The 23,776-nt window shown below is 40.4% G+C and overlaps 1 protein-coding gene across 1 annotated transcript; it reads left to right on the top strand.

The window, feature by feature from the left end:
* Positions 1-1,594: 1,594 nt before the first annotated feature.
* On the top strand, positions 1,595-23,261 carry LOC137273999 (sodium- and chloride-dependent glycine transporter 2-like). The gene is made up of 15 exons (XM_067806947.1): positions 1,595-1,638; positions 6,010-6,127; positions 6,267-6,398; positions 6,844-7,062; positions 11,793-11,958; positions 12,922-13,060; positions 14,379-14,513; positions 14,873-14,976; positions 15,361-15,485; positions 15,613-15,725; positions 16,304-16,435; positions 17,022-17,121; positions 17,206-17,348; positions 17,615-17,770; positions 20,861-23,261. The coding sequence occupies exons 1-15, from the start codon at positions 1,627-1,629 to the stop codon at positions 21,032-21,034; spliced, it is 1,968 nt and encodes a 655-aa protein (XP_067663048.1). The 5' UTR covers positions 1,595-1,626; the 3' UTR covers positions 21,035-23,261.
* Positions 23,262-23,776: the final 515 nt, after the last annotated feature.

Here is a 23,776-nt window from a genome sequence, read left to right as displayed (position 1 = left end):
ATGAATTAGTTCGCTAAATTCGTTTGCAAGAGGACAGAAAGAGTGGTTCATTTCGATATAAGTGTGTTGATTACAGCATGCACTAATATGAACCATAACTACATAATCATATCACTGTTTGATAGGATTTGATATATGCTTGTTTGTTTCTGTAAAACATTGTTTCAAGTGCATGTTTTTTAACTGCGTAAGTGGAAATCAACTAATATTAACAACATTAAAGGTCACATGCAACCAAAAATCAAAAATAATTAAAACACAGTTATCACTTATTTATGATATATAAAATGCATTGTTGATTAAGAAAAACAACAGCACATAAACAAAATTATAAGCGCATAATCGCAGATCAAAAGTGCAATATTTTGGACTTCGGTTTACTTGCCTCGAAAAGAAGCAACCTTGATACCGCAACCAGTCAGAACCGTTGGGTGTGCATTCGAGTGTAACGGGGTTTTATATTGGCCACTAGTTCATTTGCCGATACGCTTAGCCGGCTTTTTGTTTATGGCTTTTGTTTAAGTCCTATAGGTGTTAATTGGTTGTGGTCAGTGATTTAAGTTGTGCATTGCATACTGTCATTAGCACACAGGCAGACATATAAGTGCCAATAAACCAGACATAAATCACTGTCACATTTGTTTCATCGCGTTTTTTAATAACGTATTGGTTGAATTGGCACTTTTGATGATTTGTTTCGGTAAGTGTATACCGAAAGGTATCAGAATCTGCAAAGTTGTGTACCTTTTACCTCGCATCTAAATACTAGATTCTGATTGGTTGAGGGGAACGCAAGCATTCTGTATATGATCTCTGTGTGAGGAGCTATCACATGAAGGGTACACATGCAATGCAACCCGCTGAAAGTCATTTCTAAACACATATTGGGTAACATACCTAACTCGCATAAATATCGTTGAACCGATGTTTATCCGAATGCATTCGGTAAAGGGAACCAGCTCGGTTCGTTTGTGTCGTCTGTTTCTGACAAAATGGCTGATTCAGTGGGCCTGCGGATATGTATTTCGGGACTATATGAATGAATGTTGGTAGAAAATTCGGTATAAACCACTTTGGGTGTATAGTGTGTTTCACCATGTTTGCAGAGTGTGATAGACGCTATATGCACGCATAGGGTACATCGCACTGTACTTTCATCGAGGCCATCGACACCATTTAATGTACAGATCTGTGATTGAAATGATGTTCAAACACAACCAGATAGTCGGGCAGGTGACCAATAAATGTTGCCTGTCCGAACTTTTGACCCATGAAGTGCAATTTCTTTTTACCAAAAACAAACAAGTACTATTACTTCAAATGTGAAATAATTCAGCAAATTAAAAATACAAATATGAACTTAAATGCTCAGTCATATTCAAACCTCGAGATTTTTTCCACGAAATTTGCCAGCCTCGGACAGGCGGACATGACTGGTACAGACTGCACATTATACTGTCTTAGACGCAGATTTAAAACCTCCACCTGCATCGGTCAGTCACGTGTTATACATCGAAGCATTTTATTGGCTGGCGGTGCAAACATTGACAAAAGAGGTGCACCGTGCAACCGAATATTGTGCACTCTGTTTGTACAGGACTGTCAGCATAGAGACCACACAACAACATGGCTGAAGAGGTAAGTGCAACGTCTCTTACATCATTCGATTGTAATCAGTTTATGTTTTGAACTGGACATGAACTGAACTTTCGGCAATAGAAAGTAAACAGCCGTGTTTGGAGGTGAAAGAAACAAACAAGAACTGGATGTGTGTTTAGTACACTTGTCATTGTTATGTTTAATGAAATTTCGGTTTCCAACATTTCTGAGAATGCTTTTAGTGTAGTAAACGGTTTGGGCTGAATCCTCGTTTCAAGTGTACACTTTCTTTTGCAGTTTAAAATTTCCATGCTATTCAGACGGAGGAAACATCACCTTATTTGTTCCGATTCAATCCTCACAGGCTGTTTTGAACTTTTCCATAGATGTACCGGATTTTGTAGTCTATGAATATATTGTATATAGATATTCATAGTATTTATGTTATATTATCCGTTATTAGTGTCAGAGAATCTAAACAACCTAAAAATACACATCTGACTGAAATTAACAAAGAAACGGATAACTATAAACATAAACATTAAATGCGCAGTATCTGTTGCTTGCGCAATGCAGTGAGCCAGTAGTAAAAACAGCAGTTAGATCCTTTGTATAACTTTCTGTGGCCATGAATGTAAATCTTTTAGTGGAGGACAAAGAGCAGCGCTAGAGTACAAGGATTCAATGCATGAATCAAACATACTCAATTAATGACTTGAAAGCCTTATGGGTTTTTCCACTCCGGTATGGCGAAGTAGGGTTTGACGCCAATTCAGCTCGTGTCTGCTGTTGGTTTTGACGAGCTGCAGTTTTGACCTTGGACCGTTACCGAGTTACCGAGTTGCCGGTCCCCTGTTCATGTCCCGGATGTTCTTTGTTGGAGGACAGTCTTTGCTAGTCATTGCACCATGGTGGTGCTATTTTGCTAGAGGCTGTCAGCTTAAATACGAACATGGAGGACACGAACGCTGACCGCTTTAAAAATCCTGACTGTTGACCAGCAAGACACACAGACGGGACAACTATAGGCGCCAGAATCAAAGTGATCCCAGTACAGACCAAATTGGGCTTTTTGTAAGAGGCGACTAACGGGATCGGGTTGTCAGGCCTGCTGACTCGGCTGACACATGTCATCGGTTCCCAATTGTGCAGGTCGATGCTCATGTTGTTGATCACTGGATTGTCTGGTCCAGACTCGATTATTTACAGACCGCCACCATATAGCTGCAATATTGCTGGGTGCGGCGTAAAAATAAACTCACTCACTCCACACTGAATCTGAACCTATCCGAAACAGATTACACCAGACCGTGAAAACATGGTTTAGTGAGTGAGTTTAGTTTTACGTCGCACTCAGCAATATCGTGAATACATGGCAGCATGGGTAACACCTTCTTTATCACGAGGTAACGCTTGCTCAGAAGAAGGTGCCGAATCGTTAATGGTGGTATAAGACATGGTCCGCATTTAGCTGATTTCCAGTAGTTGGGCCGGCAACCCCGTTGACCTCGACAGCCGCGATGCCGTTGGTTTTTTATGAGGTCTCCGAATGAGGACAAGGGAAATCAACAACACTAACGGCTCAGAATTGATTTGAAAGCGCAAAGTTGACCAGGGATCACCCATAACATGAATGAACTGAATTATTCACAGGCTGTGTTTCATGGGCGTCCTAGCTTGGCGGTAATTTGTAAAAGTCTATTTCTAAGTCACTTTTATTCTCTTTTTGTGGAAAATATGTTTTGGCAGTGGAATTACTTATGTTCATACCCAGCTTCAAAATGAATGAATGTGAGTGGGTCAATATGTGGTTTAACCCACTTCGGCGTGAAGAGTCAACGCTTTAACCATGTGGCTACCCCGCCGCCCACTTCAAACTGTATTTGATTAAAGTCTTGCATATTGATTTGGAAATTGATGGCCTCTGAATAGCCCGATGCCATCATTGTGAGTGCATGTGATAAACACGGAACTACACTCACCACAAAATCTCATTCGATTCGATGACATCGACTTATAAACCTGACAACATGTTTCACTGGGATATATCCATGGTCTTGTTGAATGAATTATTTATCATACTTCATCACAAACCCCATTCACTGGAGAAGCCATTTCACCTGAAAGCTGGTTCACTCGAATCCCGATGATGGTGTGGCAATACAATTAGAAGGGTTCATCTGCGATGAGCAAGACAAATGTTGGCCATAGTCCTATTATGTATGGATCCACATGAGGTGGACAGCTGCCAGGCGGCGTCATTCTAGCATAAGTCTAGAGACGCTTGTCGTTCTCCATATCGTATCATGAACAATGTGCCGTTACATATATCGTAGCATGAACAATGTGCCTTTACACATATCATATCATGAATGATGTGTCGTTGCATATATTGCATTATCAACAATGTGTCGTTTCACACATCACATCATGAACAGTCACACACATCACATCATGAACAATATGTCGTTGCATGTATAGCATTATAAAAAATGCGTCGTTACACATATGGCGTTATGAACAATGTGTCGTTACACATACCGTATCAAGAACTATATGTCGTCTCACTAACTGCAACAAGAACAATGTTCACCTTGACATATTGAACGTAGACCCAGTGTGTTTATGAAACTCTTGGTTGTCAGAACTTCACTGGAAATCCCCTGAACTTACAGTCACCTCAGGTCGAAGTAAACAGGGTAGGACCGTTAAAACTCTTAAACATAAAATCGACATTAGTCATGCAGGGAAATTGTATGTTTGACTGAATAAAAGGAATGAGAAATACCCGAAAAAACACAGGACTGGCCATTTATGTATTTGATGTGTAGATCAGAGCAGCATTGATGCCTACCCAGTACAACGCTAAGTTTTTAATAGCATGTGTCTCCTCTATATTACGTTTTATCCTGACATGTTATAATTCTTCACTGGTCCTAGATGGATTGGATACTGAATGGGTGTGTGAGTGTGTGAGTGTGTGAGTGTGTGAGTGAGTGAGTGAGTGAGTGAGTGAGTGAGTGAGTGAGTGAGTGTAATTATATGGTTGCCAGAGATGTTCTGCTCGAGGCTATATTAGTGGTTTTGTGAGTGTGGCCAAGTGGTTACTTGGGTTGTTTAGAGATTGATAGGGTGAGTGGTTACCCGTTTGTGTGAGGGGCTGACTGAGGTATTTATGGTTGGCTTAGTGTTGTAGCGAGTGATTGTGTGCGTATATGGCTGTTTTAGTGATCGAGGTAGAGATTTTGTTAGTGGTTATGTGGGCGGTTGGTTGGTTGGTCTACTGACTGACTGACGTAGTCTATCCGATCGATCCCATGTAGAGTGAATTATTGCTAGCAAATCTAAACTGACTGTATGAAGTGGATGCCAGAATCTGATACTTGGCCATGAATAGCATATGTAGCTGACAAATGGATAGCAGACAGTTGCTGTACGAAATGTTGTTGACAACATGTACTGGTGTACAGACAGATAGTTGTTGTTCGAAATATTGTTGACAACATGAACTGGAGTACAGACAGGTAGTTGTTGTTCGAAATATTGTTGACAACATGAACTGGAGTACAGACAGGTAGTTGTTGTTCGAAATGTAGTTTAAAACATGTACTGGAGTACAGACAGGTAGTTGCTGTTTTGAATATTGTTGACAACATGTACTGGAGTACAGACAGATAGTTGCTGTTATGAATATTGTTGACACCATGTACTGGAGTACAGACAGATAGCTGCTGATCGAAATGTAGTTTAAAACATGTACTGGAGTACAGACAGATAGTTGCTGTTCTGAATATTGTTGACAACATGTACTGGAGTACTGACAGATAGTTGCTGTTCTGAATATTGTTGACAACATGAACTGGAGTACAAACAGATAACTGTTAACTAAGATTTAACAGGTTGATCTTCCACCACCAACGTCTAATATATTACCTAATTTAAGGTCATCTATCTGCATATTCCTTCATTGCTGGGACGGTACTTCACGGTGGAAAATTGAGTATGGAAAAAAAGAAACCATTTTCATTTTATCTTTCTATTTGAACGGCGAAGGTTTTAATGACTTTCTAATCAACTTATGCAGTTGAAATAGGGACCGATAAAAGAGTCGTCGAAAGTCACACTACGCCGAATTGGCAAGGGAGCTGCCTCGCCTTTGGAACTGGCCATGCTTAAACGTACACTCTATAACTAATGTGAATGGTTCAATAACTATACGTCTATTCTGCAAGTCTATCTTCGGCAACAGTAGAGCAATGCTCTTTTCAGGTACACGTCCCCAAAATGGGACGATATGCATAAATGGGTTTATTCAGTGTCACACCATTTCTACACTATTTACTGTTACTAAAGGGAAAGTTCCTTGTTTTCGTGACATCTATTGTATACCTGCATATCTACGTCACACAGGTGGAGGAGAGAGGGTCGTGGGGAGGCAGGTTCGAGTTCCTGCTGTCCTGTGTGGGCTACGCTGTGGGGCTGGGCAATGTCTGGAGGTTCCCCTATCTCTGCTACAAGAATGGAGGAGGTCAGTAAAACTGCCAAGTTGTCATTTTACGTCATTTGTTTGCAGACGTTGCCTTTATTGTTTGAGTCCACATGCATGCGCTTCCTCGTTGTGTTTCCTTTAAAGTTGAAACCAAGCCACATTACTCTTCTGTTTGAAGCCACGTTCCTCATCCCCTACGCCATCATGTTGGTCATTGCTGGTCTGCCGTTATTCTTCCTGGAGCTGGCCGTGGGTCAGTTCGCCTCCGAGGGGCCGATCACAGTGTGGAAGGTCAGCCCTGCGTTCCATGGTATGTAGACTTATTCAACGTTCAGTAGCCTACGATTTTCGAGTATTGATCGTTTTATGTTTGTTGTAACGAAGGACATCATTCTTTGGGTCTTTTTTAAACATGATCCTGTGGTTGACTAAGAAACAGATGAGGAATCAAAGCGTATAATTCAACAAAAGTGTCTGTTAATCCTTCACCTTAAACATAATTTGCAGCATCAACTTCTACCTCTTAGTCTGTCTGACAAAGTTATGTCCCTTACTTGGTCCCAGGATGTGTTAATCATGGGTTAAAATACCATATTCCCCCTCATTGTGAAACATGGTTGGTGAGCACCGGTGTCTGTTGATTTAACAAAATTGGTAAACGTCAGTCATTCCTTAAAAGACGTTTTAAAATGGCACGATTACATTCGTCGTTATATATTTCTATTCGCGAGTCAGTACTAACTCAAACATTCCAGGTATCGGGTTTGCCATGGTGACCATCAGCGCCATGGTGTCTATCTACTACAACGTCATCATCATGTACGCCATCTACTACATGTTCGTCAGCTTCGTCAGTCTCGACACCACAGTTCCGTGGGCGACGTGTGACCACGAGTGGACAACGAACTCATGCATGACCACCTATCCGCCTCTTAAATCAATGAATGAAACGACAAGGATGGATAACCTCTACGGTACGTGAAGCACGTGTATTCCAAATTCCGAAACCTTCCATTCCACTTTTCCTAAACACAGCTCCATTTTCTACCAGGTTAATTCAAACTTCTTTTTCTTGCCTATTTGTGTTTTCACGCCACAGTCCATATTATCCCTCCGACCCTATGACGTCCATTCTCTTCCCACAGATTAGTCATGTCATATCTTCCTACAAACCTCCGATCTTACCCAGCCATATTTCCCAGTTCTAACAAAATCCCCCAACTTAAAAAAATCGCAGCACGAATCATCTCCCTGTTATATCGACTTACATCCAACTTGACTAATACAAGCGAATGTGGGGACACAAATATTCATCATCTGTCGGGGACATGTGTTATTCACTCCACTGGCTGCCAGTTGAACAACGAATTCTCTTCAAAGTCTTATGCATTGTGTTTCGTTGTCTCTCTGACTGCTCCAGTCTTCCTCTCCAATATCGTCACTCCACATCTGCCTTCTTGATCACTGCGGTCTCAGAGTAAAAATCTCCTGAAAGTCCCCAAAGTATGATCAACCTTACATGGATGCTGAACCTTCTCCTACTCAGCTGCTGTAGAATGGATCATTCTTCCCCAGCACCTCCGCCTGTGTACTGATTTCTCCCTGTTCAGGAGCCAACTAAAGACATACCTCTACAATTTATCTTTTCATCAGTGATCCCCAACAATGTCTCTTCTTTACTTGTATATAGTGACTCCGGAACTTTTCCATTTTGTGCTCTTTGAGCATGCCACTGACATGGATATATGCGCTATATAAATAGCTTCTTTAATTATTTACTACTGTGACACACAAGAATCGAGTGACTGACTTATCCATTGTCAACGAGTGATATGGAGACGGCATTGATCCGGCCATGACGTAACTGATTTCTGTCTAAATGAAACATTTGCGCATCGCGCTGGGGATGAGGTTCTGCCTTTCCTAAAGCATACGGGAATTAATGTGTGTTTACGAATGATCACTTTTGAAAGTTTTGATTGCACAACTAAACCTGATAGCAGCCAGGTACGAACCATGAACACTCACACCATGAAACAATCGTAATAGAGCAGAGATTCGTAATGCTTCTTGTATCCCTCGACTCCTTTTCATGTTGGAAGGCCGGTAACCTTTTAGGGACATCTTCCGACAATCGTCTTGATCAAATTTCATTTGTGACGCCATTCCATTGTCTGTTCGCTCCATAGCTTTTCAGGAATGGAGCGATGTGTACAGTTTCAAATTAAAGACATTATGTCATATTGACATACTTTTGCTTGTACTTTAAGTAGGGCAATAGCCTCGTTATTCACCATTCGTTAAAAATAAAGTAAAAGTACTCAGTCATTACCCTATACAGAATGTCATTTCCAATTGTGATGACAGCTGCTGTCAAGCTCCTCACAGCTATTCGTGTGTGTGTGTGTGTGTGTGTGTGTGTGTGTGTGTGTGCGTGTGTGCGTGCGTGTGTGTGTATGTGTTGGAGAGATGGAGCAGGGTAGGGTGTGTGTAACTGACTGAGGCAAAGTGTGTTTTCAGACAAACGGGGTGACGCACCTGTACAAGCTTTCAGATCAATCGCGCTGCTTTATTTTTTATGAGCGCCTCAGCCAGTTTCCTGTCAGTTGCTCTTACGATATGAACTAAAGTCGAGTTGCCAATTCCAATTTACGATGACCAGTGTCATTCTCCAATGCAAACAAATTCCTCCCACAACACCCCAACACAACCTGCCGCCGTTCGTTCCTTCAGCTAGCCACGTCTCTGCCTACGTCTCGGCCCGTCTCAGCCACGGAAGACAATGTCGGCTATAAATGTCTGTCCTCTGTCAGGTATGTAAGACCTGATTCCTTGACCCCAGAGTCTCCTGGTCACTATGTTCCGACTGACCATACACCCTAAGGCATTCTTCGCTGGTGACTAATTCTGGAGATGTAAAGCACGCAAGTACGGTACCGGTCTTCACAAGGCAGTACAAAGGCTAAATGATTTATACACCTCCTATACCTTTATGACGAAGACGTCATTCACTACCTTTATACATGTTAGAACTATCAAAATTTAAGAAAATCGGTGTATTTTTATATTCAGTGATACGATGTGAAAAATATTTTATACGGTAACGGCGCCTTGAATAACTCAACAGTGACATTCTCAGCTCATTACACCAGTTCATTTCTAATAGTAAGCTTTTCCAGTGATTATCGCCTAGACACATATATTCAGTGTAAGACACGTTTTACATGACCTGATTTTCCGCGGCAAGTTATTTCATTGCTTGGCATAACCAACATATTTGTTATTCAATCATTTATCTGAGTGTTATTTGGTCTAATTATTACTCTTTTCTAGTCAGAAAATCTCTGTTATGTACCCAAGTGTTGGAACAATGTACTAGGGCGGCGTTAACTTTGGTAACATTTCGCAGTTCTGGTAAAGTTTCTGTACATACACACTCCCACATAAAATAAAATTGATATTTCCATAGAGCCTGTTGCAACAAAGGGGCTTAGGCAAAGGCTATGTTGAACAAGTGAGTTTTCGGTTGTCGTTTGAACTGGTCGATTTTGACAATGTCCCGAGTGTGTCATGGAAGACAGTTCCAGGGCAGAGGTGCAGCTTTGGAGAAGGATCTATCGCCATAGTGTCTTTTCCTCGTCAGAAGGACATCAAGTGCTCTTGCTTGAGACCGAGGGTCATTGATGTTCTTAGGAGCTAGACCTTGCAGCGATTTAAAGACATACGCCAGGATTTTGGACTGTATTTTGTCTCACTGGCAGCGAATGGAGATTTTGTAAGACCGGTGAGATGTGATCGCCACATACAGCAGCTGTTGTACGACTCAAAGATGACTCAACAATTACACCTAGATTCCTTGCTTGATAACTAGGGACAACATCACGGTCACCAAGTGTCTGTAGTGGGAAGTGAAAGTTTGAAAGCAAAAACTTGCATCCGAAGATAATCAGTTCTGTTGTGTCGGCGCTGAGTTGGAGTGATTGAAAGCTTCGGTGATTCTTTGCAAACGATGACGCCAGACTGGAATCGGTTGTCTAGGTACAACTCTAATCACTTGGGAGGGCTCTTGGACAATAGTCACCGGGACAATTGCCGCCCAAATGTGACCTAGTTTGACGTGCTAATCAATAACAAATAATAACACTTTCTTCCATGTAACCAACTTTCAGCAACATTAGACAAATCTTGTGCATCAATTTTAGAATTTAAGACAAAACACTATATAGTAAAATATCATTGTTTTATATAGAGTTGAGTTGCATATGATGCATGCACTATTACTTTCATAATGCTTTCAACATTTGCACGAATAAGCGTTTCATCCATAGACTAGCAACTAAATGCAGAGGTGATCCTCTCGCAGTCAAGCATTAATGAATCAGGAGCACAATCACAAAAAGTCCTTTACTCGTGAAAATACTTGCCAGTAGGTGACCTGCATGTAAAGTATGTATCCCAACATTTCAGACAGCAGTAAACTATGTCCCGAGTAACATCATATTTATGAAACGAGTGAATGGTTTGGTATCTAACAAGCAAAAGCGAGTTAGATACCGATACCATTCACATGTTTTATTGTATTTATTACTTACCCAACATTGGCAAAATAATATCGAGCAAAGTACTTCTTTCCCAAGAATTCAACGACTGTGGTGACACTCAGCTTTCCGCGAGTAAAGCAAGGGCTGATACTATTGTGACAGGGGTATTAGCATTGTGACGTCATAACTGTAACAACACTTTGACGTCATACGTATGGCATTACGAGATGTTATTACACAATATGTAATAACTGTGCAAAATTATTAAACAGTGATATGTTCAATTTGCTTTTTAGTGTACATTAGTTTTTAAAACACTTCTCTTTAGATGTTCTCAAATTTGTCTCATGGTTTCAAATTTGATCATTTTGTTTTGATAAATGTGTATATAATTATTTTCATTGTCTTAATCATTTTACTAAAGATGTCTGAAGTGAATAACTTTTCATCATAATCAAGATTTCATCAAAGTCAGTATTTTATCAAAGTCAGTATTTTATCAAAGTCAGTATTTCATCAAAGTCAAAATTTCATCAAAGTTAAAATTACTAATGACCAAATGGCTAACACCAATAAAAGTTATATATACTGACAACCTCCTTTCATTTTCTCAAATAAAATTACATAAACATTCTGTGTGGGTGGCAGTTGTCCTCACTTTTATGGTAAAAATAAGTGGATGGCAATTGTCCTAGGTGGCGACTGTCTGGGTGGCAATTATCCGAATGGCAACTGTCCGTGGCAGTTATCCATGGCAGTTGTCCATGACAAATGTACCGGTTTCAAATGTCCTGCTTCCCTTAAAATCGACAAGAATATCCAGGAAGGAGAGCAGAATGGCATAGTCGATGGTCTAGCTGCACCGATTCAGAGTCGACAGACATTTGCAATCGTTCTGAACACGAAGCAGAGTCACTGTGACCTAACTTGTAGGCTGACTGCATAGTCTCGTGCAGATTGCCAGTGGTGAGATGAGCATGGAGACGACCGACTACAACACCCACTAGGAGTTTAGGTTGAAACGTGAGGTGAAGTATCAGGATTTAAACTAGATTTCTTCAGAAGTGATCGTATAAGTTCTTAACATCAGACAGCTTATATTCATATTTCTCATGTTGATCGTCAATCCAATGTTAATGCTTTGACTGATTTTCATTTTGCAGATCGTCTGTACAACACATCATGCATTGACACTCTCGTCGGGAACTTCTCTGAAAAGTACAACACCACATTCACGAACCATACAGAGCTGAACTCCACCATGGTCATGGATAAGCTCGCAGATGATTGCAAAATACGATTCTACTCACCAAGCGCTGAATACTGGGAGTAAGTATTGACGTTTGTGAAAGAGTACCCGTGCGAAGCTCAAAGAGTAGAATACAGGCAATACTCATCTGTACGCAGCAAGAAGTTTAGGATACGATTGACTATGTGCACGTAGCACAAAGTGTAGAATAGTGTGAGTGCGTATCTGTGCGTAGCTTTAAGTGTTGACTACTATGAGTGCGTATCTGTACGTAGCATCAATTGTAGATTACAGGGAGTGCGTATCTATATGTGCCACCAAGTGTGCAATACCGAGAGGGATAACTGTTTAATTGCGTATGTCTGTATTCGAGTGTTAAGTGCACTAACACAGTCTTCATTGTGGACAATGTCAAGCCACAGCTCTTCTACGGCAACAAGGACTAAAGCTCTCAGTCTCATAGACCATATATGGGACATTATGGACTGCAGAATACACCAGAGAGACCCCCCCCCTACCCTACCCCCTACCCCCGGTGCAAAGGTTTCATATTTAGAACCCTCCGTTACAAATGCAACACATAAAGGCTTGAACACCAAATTCTAAAGTCAAGGAGAAAGATGTTAATGCAGTTGGCGGAAGTAACATCAGATATTAACATTGTTCTTGACACTTATGTTTTTGATGATTACATGCCAGAAGCTTTGATAAATGCTTGCACTTAGTGACGCCATACGACCATAGCCATCAATACTACAATATGAATACAAGAAAATGTTTTGCCATGCTTGCTTCTCTGAAATTCACTGAATTTTTTCTGTCCCTTTGCGTTCAGATTTGCCTTCAATGACTCCCTGACAGTCCGTGTATCAGGATAGTCCAACGTTTTGATTGGCTCTTTAAAAATGGTTATTAATAAAATATTGATAAACTGTATAGAAAATATGAGGTGTTGCAACATTTTGTCCATATTCCGTCATTGCCGGAAATTTGTTAGAAGCAGTTTAAGCTTATAGTAAGTCCAGTTAACCCTTTGTTTGAAGGCGTGTTGTTCTCCGTCTTCATGAATCTGAGGGCTTAGGAGACCTGGGAGGCATCAGCCTGAAGAACGCAGTGTGTCTCTTCTTGGCTTGGGTCCTGATCTTCGCCTGCCTTATGAAAGGAGTGAAGTCATCCGGCAAGGTATAACGACACAGATGCCAGATACGTCGTCACTATTCGATGCTTACATCCAGTGGGAAGGAATAATTTGTTTGGTTGTTTATTTTCCGTCTGGAATCAAATAAACTGTGGGAGCGTAACATAACAGAAATACAACAAAAGCAATACTAGCCAAAAAACCTCTTTGGTTAAACAGTGTTGACACAACTCTAAGTCTCTCTACCAATAAGCACATCAAAAACATGTTTTCATGTACATTAACACTGACCATCCCTACCCCACCCTGGTCGCCTCCTTAATTGTAGTCGTTCATTGTAGTAGTCACACTGGTAGTACTAGCGAGATATGTGATTACATAATTCTAACACTTGAACACTTGAAAATGCAAGATTGACGGGTGGGTAAAATGTGTGTGGAACGAAGGAAATGAACACTCGTTCCTAAATTCTGGAGCTCCTTACACGAAGCCACCATTGCTAAGGTCAATCGTAACTTCCATTCTTTCACACTGCGCTCAGGTAACCTAAGGTAATTACGATCACCTTAGTGCTTTGTGGAAGGAGGCCCTGGTTTGATATCTTTTGATATCCATGCGTAACGATATCACTTCCGCAAAAATCTGGGCGGGTAGCAAATCATGATAGTAGTTAAAATCTTTCAGAATGCAACTACAATGTTTATCTTTCAATCTGACATAATATAGAATAATGTGACAGATTATACTTACACCCCTGTACAGGTATCTGAGCATAGCAAAGGACAGTTGCTGCAGGGTTGTGCATTTCGATAATTAAAACAACCCAGCCATGCTTCACTGTAGACAAAATGACAGTGACATCACATATACATATCTGTCCACTGACATTTCAATTCATTTGATAATGATTGGGTTTTTAGCCCATACTTAGATGTAATGATTTTCGACTTTAGCAGTTGAAGCAGGTAGACAAACATTCTTTGTGAACTGACTAGATATTTTTCCACTATGCACTTAGCTGTCATTTCCTTAAGATATCTGACCATTAGAGATCAACACCTTCCTTATCGTTTCACAGTTGAATCAGCAGCATTTCTTTCATGTTTGTCAACAAGAGATAAGAATCTTACAATTGCAATTCCAGAATTGTTTACTAAACAACAACAACAGCAGAACTTGAAATTACTTAATCAATCTGTACTCAATATTCTTGCTAAGTGGTCCTTTACATATTGATGCGTATGCATCTTATCAGCGTAACCCAAATTACTGTATTATTTGTTGGAACCTTAAACGACGGGATAAATATTGTCTTCCATTAAACACAAGCCCCGCATATAAATACAAATTTGCATATATCAGGTCGTGTACTTCACCGCCACCTTCCCCTACATCATCCTGGTAGTCCTTCTGATCCGGGGTCTCACTCTAGAGGGATACGAGGAGGGTATATATTTTTATATGACGCCACAGCTTCACAGGCTGACTGAGGCTAAGGTAAGGAGAGTCAACCTTTTGTGGATATGATCGTTAAGCTTCTCCAATTAAATAACTCTTAAAGAAACATGCATTTGGAAAGTCCATTTATCATCGAACATTCTAAGTAAGGGTTACTGTAACATTATTTCAGATAGCATAATGAATTCGCCTATAGGACATTGAGGGATACATTGTGTAGCAGTTGACAGTGCAGCACGTCTAGGACGATGGATGCCAATAGATTGTATACTGAGAGCGTGTCGTCGTCCTGGTTCCTTCTTATTATTATGTCAGCATGAGTGTAGTCTGATGTTCTGTTTTCTGCTTCCTATGTCTAGCACTTTGCTCTTGTGTACTAAATCTCAGTTCTTCTCCAGGTATGGGGAGACGCAGCCACGCAGATCTTCTACTCCTTGGGAGCTGGATTCGGAGGGCTCTTGACCATGTCTAGTTTCAACAAGTTTAAGAACAACTGTGAACTGTGAGGGCTTGAACAACCTCCAAACACTGACACAATTTATATGATATCTCAAAATATATTTTTATACCTTAGGTAGAATGAGTCTCTGTGTGTGTAGCTTTGATTTAAATATTACAAATACTGACTTTTCTGCTTACGATGAACATAATTACATACAATTAGAAGCGACAAACCCTTTCGATTGAGTCGATATGACAGTTGTGACATTTGTTGCAGCAGTACAGCTGTTACATCTCTACGATGTTGTTTTTAAACAAATCTAGTCTGGACTAGACAATCCTGTGACAGTCTCAAAAGGTTACACAGTGCTCTTTCGATTCATATATGAACGTACACAGTCCAATCCCTAATTAAACACGACTATTTCAACGCTGTTACTTTCAGGGATGCTCTGGTCGTCGCCACCATCAACTGCTGTACGAGCGTCTTCGCCGGTTTTGCCATCTTCTCCCTCCTGGGTCACATGGCATACACCACCAACCGGGACGTGGAAAGTGTGGTCGACCAGGGTAACATATTAGTCATCATAGCACCATCGTACTCATGAATGTTTGACGGCTTAGTGTGTACAACTGGCAATTGGATATCTAGCATATAAACGTTTCTCATCTCACGTCATCCCTTATTTTGTTTCAGGTCCTGGTCTTGCCTTCATTGCCTACCCTGAAGGCATTGCTAAACTTCCTTTGTCGCCGTTGTGGGCCTTCCTTTTCTTCTTTATGCTGCTTACCCTTGGCTTGGACAGTCAGGTGGGATACACGTCTATCTCTTCATATAGCTGGGCTGTTGCTGAGCCCTGAGTCAAACAACCAACAAAACATCTAGAGCGTTTGGAAAATCGAGAACATAGAGGAATACACATCTATTTAATCGCCTAATGTCCATTTTTAGTAACTGTAAATCTGTTCGGCTTAGTCATTTCGAACGTGTGTGCTCGAGCACGCTCGCGTGTGCGTGTGCGTGTGCGTGTGCGTGTGCGTGTTGTATTTCAATTACTTTAATGTATTTGTTTAATGCTTAGTCTTTGCCGTGGTCTAAATACTTAGCATGTGGTGTATCTTAAAGGATTTAATGACTGTATATGTTTAATGCTACACTTTGCCATGGTCCATATACTTTGTATGTCTGTGTTTGTGTTGTATCTTAATGGCTTTGATGTATTTGATAATACTTACACTTTGCCATGGTCGAGATACCTTGCATGCATGTATTGCATGTTAATGGCTTTAATGTATTTGTTTACTGCCTATAGTTTGCCATGGTCGAGATACCTTGCATGTGTATTTTGCATCTTAATGGCTTTAATGTATTTGTTTATTGCCTATAGTTTGCCATGGTCGAGACGTTAATCAGCGGCATCAGTGACATCTTCCCGCGTTTCCTGAGGAAAAACAAGATTACCTTTACGGCCATCTGTTGTCTGATTGGCTTCCTTCTTGGCTTGCCCCAAGTTACAAAGGTAAACACATGGCAGAATAGAATGTTAGTACCAAAAATCTGTCATAGAATAATACGATCCTCTCCCCTTTGAGCGAGATTGCCGAAAATAGGGACCACAGCAGGGTATTTTGTGTCCTCTGCTCGTTTCCTGTTTTTATACTAAGTCTTGGTGAAGGACCTCTTGCTCTGTCTTGACCTACAAGAGTAGATAATCTGTCCTTCTATTAATAATTTGCAATTGTTCTACTTTGCCCTGTCGTGGACCTACGACCTGTGTATTTGTTTTGGTTATTCAAGGGCTTCTCTGATTGGCATATTCATTTAATACGAAAAGCAAAACGTCATTCTTGCAAAAGGAATGCGTCGTGATGCTGGTGGAATTGGCTGAGAAAGCTACGAGTAGAAATGTATGCACTGATTTCAACTAAAGATTATAGTATTATCTGCGTTGTTTTGGATAGCCTGGTCACTCGTGTCCCACGAATGCAGAGAGAGGAAGTACATATTGCAGGAACTGGTCTTCTTCATGGTGAAATGCTAGTGAACTGCTGTAACAAGAATTATGAGACATATAATTACACACAGTGTCACCTGCTTTTCTCCAGGGTGGCATCTACATGCTGACCCTGATGGACTGGTACTGTGGCAGCTACAACCTGATGCTGGTAGCTCTGGCAGAGATCATCTGCCTCATGTATGTCTATGGTGAGTATTCTGAGATGCAGTTACCTTTCGTTCCAAACTCATGATCAATGCTTTTTCTAATTGAATGTTTCGCTAAAATTTAAGCTTGTGTGAGCTGGTTCTGGCCACAACATGGAGCCAAGCCATCTTTCATTCCGTTCTTGGAGGACATCGAGATGATGATTGGCCACAAGCCCAACCCCTACTGGGTCATCAACTGGGTCTTCCTGACTCCTGTCGCCATCCTTGTATGTACTGCCGTTCCTTGTTCAGCGTGAACGCGTTTAATCTTGAAATCCACATCTTGCAAATTGAATACAGTAAGATGTGAGGGCTTCCGGATATTCATTTGGTGATGATATATAACGGTCTATAGCCAATTCAATGCCAAATTAAGGTAGAATGTAAATATACCAGTCGTAATTAGAAACATTTCCAGCATAACTTTCTTGCCTTTTTACAGAAATCAGTCCCGTGGTCTGTGCTTATCCTGTTTTCTTTTCAATATTTATAGTTCATCGTGATTGTGTCGGCGACCCAGTACTCACCAGCCAAATACGGCAATTACACCTTCCCTCCATGGGCTGAGGGAATTGGCTGGTGCATGGTTGTCGCCCCTCTTGCTATGATCCTCATCGTCATGCTCGTACAGATCATAAGACTCGGACCAGTAAGTACTAGCCGCGTCAGATGGAAATGTTATATGACCAGTATGTGTTATGTTTATTCACTTCAGATATATACTAGGTGTCATTAATTCATTGTCAGCAATTGGCAACACTATTTCTAAAATGTTGTAGGATCTTCTGTTTTGCATGAACTAAAAACAACCGAATGTTATGCAAACTTTCATAACAGTATGAAAAGACACATCAGGCCGTTGAAATGTCATTTCTACGTTTTGTAAAGGTCACATGCAACGTAAAACACAACTTTGCTGATTTTGATACCTTTCGGTAACGAAACAAATCATCAAAAATGTCGATTCAACCCATAAAGTTGAAAAAACCGCGATGAAAAAACCCCGCCAAATCGGAGTTCAAACGATTCACTAATTTTCCCCCAGCGCTTGGGGAAAAGGTGGTTTCAGCAGCTTTGTTGCGCTGCGCCCACAACGCAACAGTGAGTAGGTTCGCGGAGCTTGAAACAGTATGCCTGCCCGGTGTATGAGGTCTAGTCTAATCTTGGTTGTGTACATGAACAAGTAAATGATCTACTTGTTACATAAAAACATGTTCATTGTGATAAGCAGACTCTGTCACAGAGAAAGCTCAATGTCTGGTTCATTGACACCTATATGTCTACCTGCCTGTCTGCTAATGACAATGTGCAATGCACAACTTCACTTACTGACCATTTGCAGTTTGGAATTAACACCTATCGGGCTTATAAGCTATAAACAAAAAGCTGGCTAAGTGTATGGGCAAATGAACCAGTGGCCAGTGAAAAAACCCGTTAGAATGCAGACCCACCGACTCTGACTGGGTGCGGTATAGCGGCTGCTTCGTTTTGAGGGAGGTAAACCCAAGTCCAAAAAATTGCAATTTTGATTTGCTATTATACGCGTATAATTTTGTTTATTTGTTTTTTCACAATCACCAATGCATTTTATGTATCATGAACAAGTGATAACTGTGTTTTGATTATATTTGATTTTTTGGTTGCATGTGACCTCTAACGACTGATACATAGAGTTGCAAATGACACATGCAAATTGTCAATACGGAAATCCAACTGTCTGTTAATGTGACAGATTCGAACGTACATGTCGCTCTATCAATGGAAAGTGGAGAACATTACACATACTTTGATGCTTGTGGGGTGTCGGTCGTGGTTTGATGGTTTGGACAGTGGTACATCCTACTCAACGTACTCCACTGGTCGACCGTAATTTTACCATACCAAACATGCCTGAGATGAACACCGCATAACCCTAGTAGAAGAATGGAATGTGATTTCGCAAGCTATCTTTATGAACTTGATAACAGGACACGATACACCTGCATCCTGGACGCGCGAGGAGGGTACACGGTCACGATTTGTCCCGTTTGCCAACTCATTAAACATTATGATGACACTCATGTACATGTATACCCATGGTGAACTAAGATTAAATTGTTTTCATAGGCAGCCATGTAGTTTCAACGCAAGGTTAATGCCGAATTGCAGAGCTTTTAAATGAGCCGGAACTAGGATTATATGCCGGTGTTTAGAACGTACCGGAATGGACAGCTGTTGGTTTGGACAGCTCCCACCATTTGATCCTGTATTAGTGACGCCCGGTATATGAAGAAGGCCAGAATTAAGCTGAAACCGTTTCAAGAATGATTATTAAGCTATTTAGGAAAATTAACAATATCGTTGAGAACTATATATTCAAACATGCACGGTAACAATGGAGATAATTTAAAGTGCCCGACAATAAATATTTGGCATTATCCAGCCAGAGAATAGAGGTGTATCGCTGAGGATTGAGTTTCCCTTTGCACGTCTGTGTTTGTGAAGATGTCCCACTGACCTGAGTTATGCAATGCCATGCCTTGTAAAGGTTGGATGATTTAGGCTGGGTTACATTATCATATTTAATAAATACAACAAGAAATGGGCATACCCAAAATTGTGAAAAGTATATCTTTTCCTTTAACCCTATTTGGACTTGGGATTGAACCTGTTTCTGGGCAACTTAAAATGGTCGTGTTACCTTGAGTCATATATTGTTGTCATGTACGCGGAAATAATGTCCTACATGAAATATCATATGTATGAAAGCACGCAACGATATTTGATTAAAGAAATCCATGATTTCTCACGAAGGAGCGAAATAAATTGTTTCCATAGGCAGCCATGTAGTTTCAACGCAAGGTTAATGCCGAATTGCAGAGCTTTGAAATGAACCGGAACTAGGATTATATGCCGGTGTTTAGAACGTACCAGAATGGACAGCTTTTGGTTTGGACAGCTCCCACCATTTGATCCTGTATTAGTGACGCCCGGTATATAATGAAGGCCAGAATTAAGCTGAAACCGTTCCAAGAATGATTATTAACTTATTTAGGAAAATTAACAATATCGTTGAGAACTATATATTCATAACAGGGGCTTAAACAGATAGGCGATTAGTAGTGACCATTGGGTGAATTCTGTGCCATCTTATCCCAATAGTCTCGGACATTCCGAAAGCTCACTGGTTTGCCTTGTCCACCAGCTTACTGACCACCGTGATAATGTTGGAATATTCCAGTATAATAGAACACACACGAGTCGAAAATATTGACTATGTGTCTATAGTTACCGCAGTATTGATTCTTGTGATGCGCTGATTCAGGGACTGAAGATTTGCTGAAATGAGCACCTGCTGAAACGAGATCAAACGATGTCGACAGATGAGCACTAATCCAAATTAGTCCTCAAAGTCGTTTGTCGGCGTCACATAGATCTCAGAAACCATCGCTTACATATCCATCATTCAGCTCTGGAGAAATCAAGTAAAAACATCCGCAGAAATATCGAATCGCTTCTTGAGCCTCATGGGGGCAGAATATGAACAAACACATTGGAACTTCTCAGCTCACTCGCTCAACAGGCAGAATTACACAACCTAAACAAGACTAGAGTTCAACTCACAAATCACTGCTTCAAACGTTTGTCACCCATCTGTTAATCAATGTGACATCTTAATTAAGACGTAAAACTAAATACACTCGCTCTTAATTAAGAAAAACACTTTCTCATACAGTATATTGGTACTGATTTCTTCCAGCGACGAGCATTCAGTCCAACAAGGAGCTGGGGACCAGCCAATCCCGAAGATCGAACAGGGAAATACGCCAGCCTTGGCCATGTTAATGGCGTCACCAAGGTACCGCCCACCGTGCACAAGGTCCCTCCCGATCTTAATGGCATTGACAACAAGTCCTTCGACTATAGGCTGTAGCTTTACACATGCAAGCATACACACTTTGAATAACTTGAAACATTTGTTAGTAATTTCAGTACAAACACAGAATAAAGTTTTATATCTACATATCCATATGTTGTAAAAATCTATTTTCAAAGTTCATAAAGTTGAGATTATACGTACACGACGTCTGCGAAATGAACTTCTGGTAAATCTAAAATATAAAAAGTGCTTGTTTCTTTTTGTGTGCATTTTCAGGTAATATTGCCAGATGGAAAAATATAATTTCCCTTGGACCTTTCATTCAATAACACATGATGTAGACATTTTTTTAAGAAAGCGTAATTAGTACAACTATTGTTGTGCAGTTTGTTGCTTAAGACCAATAAGCTAGCTTGAAGCCTATGGACACAATTATACACTTATGCATATTGTAGGAAATATATGTTTCAACAGACTTCTGCAGTTAGCCGTGAACCTACTGACAGCTGTTTGAAATGTTATGTGCACCTTTCTGAGATGGGTTTCGATAGATGGCTTATTTGGGTCACACAGCTCAATGTGTCACAAGGTTTGAAATGTTCCTATCATCATGAGAAGCCGTGATTGTCCTCTCACTCCTGTCACATAGGCATGCTGTTATTATTTCAGCCCAGACATTCCATCTAAAGCTTCTTTACACAATGGTACAACGACATGTATGTAGTCTCACATGAAATGATCATTTTCTTAAACTGTTTAAAGTTCCACACGCTTTTCCACGTAGAATGTCATATTTTGGTGTTCAAATTTTCTGTGTATAATAAACAGTGCTGATGGAGTTTGACTAAAGATGTGAGTGGTTCACTCAAACGTTCCCTCCAAATTTAAACAGGCACACCTATGTACAGAGGCGTGAAACACAACACCCTCACTCACTCACTATTAGAATGATTTTAACGCGCACCGCGTGAATTATATGTCATCTTAAGTGTTTTCCCTTTTTGTTGATGTCCGTTTTTCAATGCGTGTATATATCGCAAAAGGCCAAAAACTTGCCTGTGTTATTTTGGTTGTATGACTGCTTTTTTTTCTAATTGTGTAACTTGTTTTACTTGGTCTCCATAGAATTTTAATTTCAGTTGTAGTCAGTACTATATGAAACTATGTAAAGCATGTAAAAATGGACTGTCCAACTTTTGACAATTTTCGCTATAACGACAAAGTGGCATCTGTGGGTTTCTGTTTGTTGGTACTCCTCGCAAGCACGTGTAAAAGCCATATTTCCACCAGTTCTGATTACATCTTTGTCTAACTGACATATAACTCATATTTGCCATTTTAGGTGTTTATACTGAATTCATTGCCTTTGTATGATCGGATATAGAAATATATGGTGCAAACACATGTCCCTTTGTGCCATAAATACCTGTTGTTGTCTCCGCTAAACACATGTGTGTAAACCAGTTGGCACTTTTAATTCTACTACAAATGATTCATTAACGGTTGGTATGTTATTTTACCAAAATGTAGTTTTTTTGGCGGGAAATCGCTTGTGCAGAATTATTTTCAAGCATTTTCATGCAACTAAGAAGTAAGACACTTTATGCATAACAACAAGTTACCTTACTTTGTTAGCACTTTCCAATATCTAAAATGGCAGTCATTCAGATCAATTCGGAAAATGACAAGAAAAAAACTGACCGCCCCTAATAATGTCACGTTTGGTCCAAAATCATTGTTATTGTCAAGACAACTTTTAACTAATTGTCATACATCTTGTCTTGTCAGTGAATGATCTGAATGTGTGGTCTTCTTCTTCTTCATAGGCTTATCTCCACAGAAACTTGAAACCCATGCTTAGTGACAACCCATCCAGTGTCAGGATCCACGCGTATTTCGTGTTCCCCCACTGCCACAATTAGCATTCTTCGTCTTTCAGAATCGTACTTTTGTCTGTGGGGTTTCCCACAAGTGAAGTGCTATTCCAGATTCAAAAGTTGTTTAGAATGTAAAACTCCGACTGTGTTGCACTGCACTGACATGGAAACTCAAAATGAATTTGTGCATTTAGATGATTGCTGTCTTGCCTAATCTCATAATATTCTTGTTCCTTTTTCATGTGCTCGATGTGAATGTCTAGCTTGTACAAAATTCAAGGATGAAGACGTCACAGAATGTTACGCCGAGTGTCCAAGTTATTCTGATCTCGACATTCTCAATATTCATTGCATTTTGTGTTTTCGCTTTCGCTTTCACGATATTAAAAACGTCGACTAAAGCTACCAAATACATGAATTGCGTTTTATGTTTCTTATCAATGGTGTAGTCAGAAAGTGAACAAGTTCCATCATCGACCTCATATTATGTGTTGGCAGGAAGTCGAAAAGAATTGCGTTGTGGATATTTCCTCTATTTTCTTCAAGTAGCATTTAAAGAAGATTTAATAAAGCCTTTCAAAAATCAAGTCACGTGTGGTTAAGGGACGGGTTTGGGTCTGGCTGCATATCATCCTCCCGGTATCTTGGGATCCTCCTTGAACGGGATGAGAGTTCGTCAACCTTGGTCTTCCCTTCTAAATCTTAAAGGGTCAAGAAAGTCACAGTATGTGTTGATTTGGGGAAGAATCATGTAAACTCTAACATTGAGGTGGCCAGGCCTGTGATCATGATTATTACTAAACATAGATCCAGCTTTCATGGGTAAGCTGGAAAGAAATTGTTGCTTCAACATACTTCAAGTTGTGTCAAATCTTCCTCGCACAGAAACCTTACCATCATACTTAACGATATCCGAAAC

The sequence above is a fragment of the Haliotis asinina genome, chromosome 2 (assembly GCF_037392515.1).
Source record: "Haliotis asinina isolate JCU_RB_2024 chromosome 2, JCU_Hal_asi_v2, whole genome shotgun sequence".
Taxonomy (NCBI): domain Eukaryota; kingdom Metazoa; phylum Mollusca; class Gastropoda; order Lepetellida; family Haliotidae; genus Haliotis; species Haliotis asinina.
This window is presented reverse-complemented; position numbering and strand designations above follow the sequence as displayed.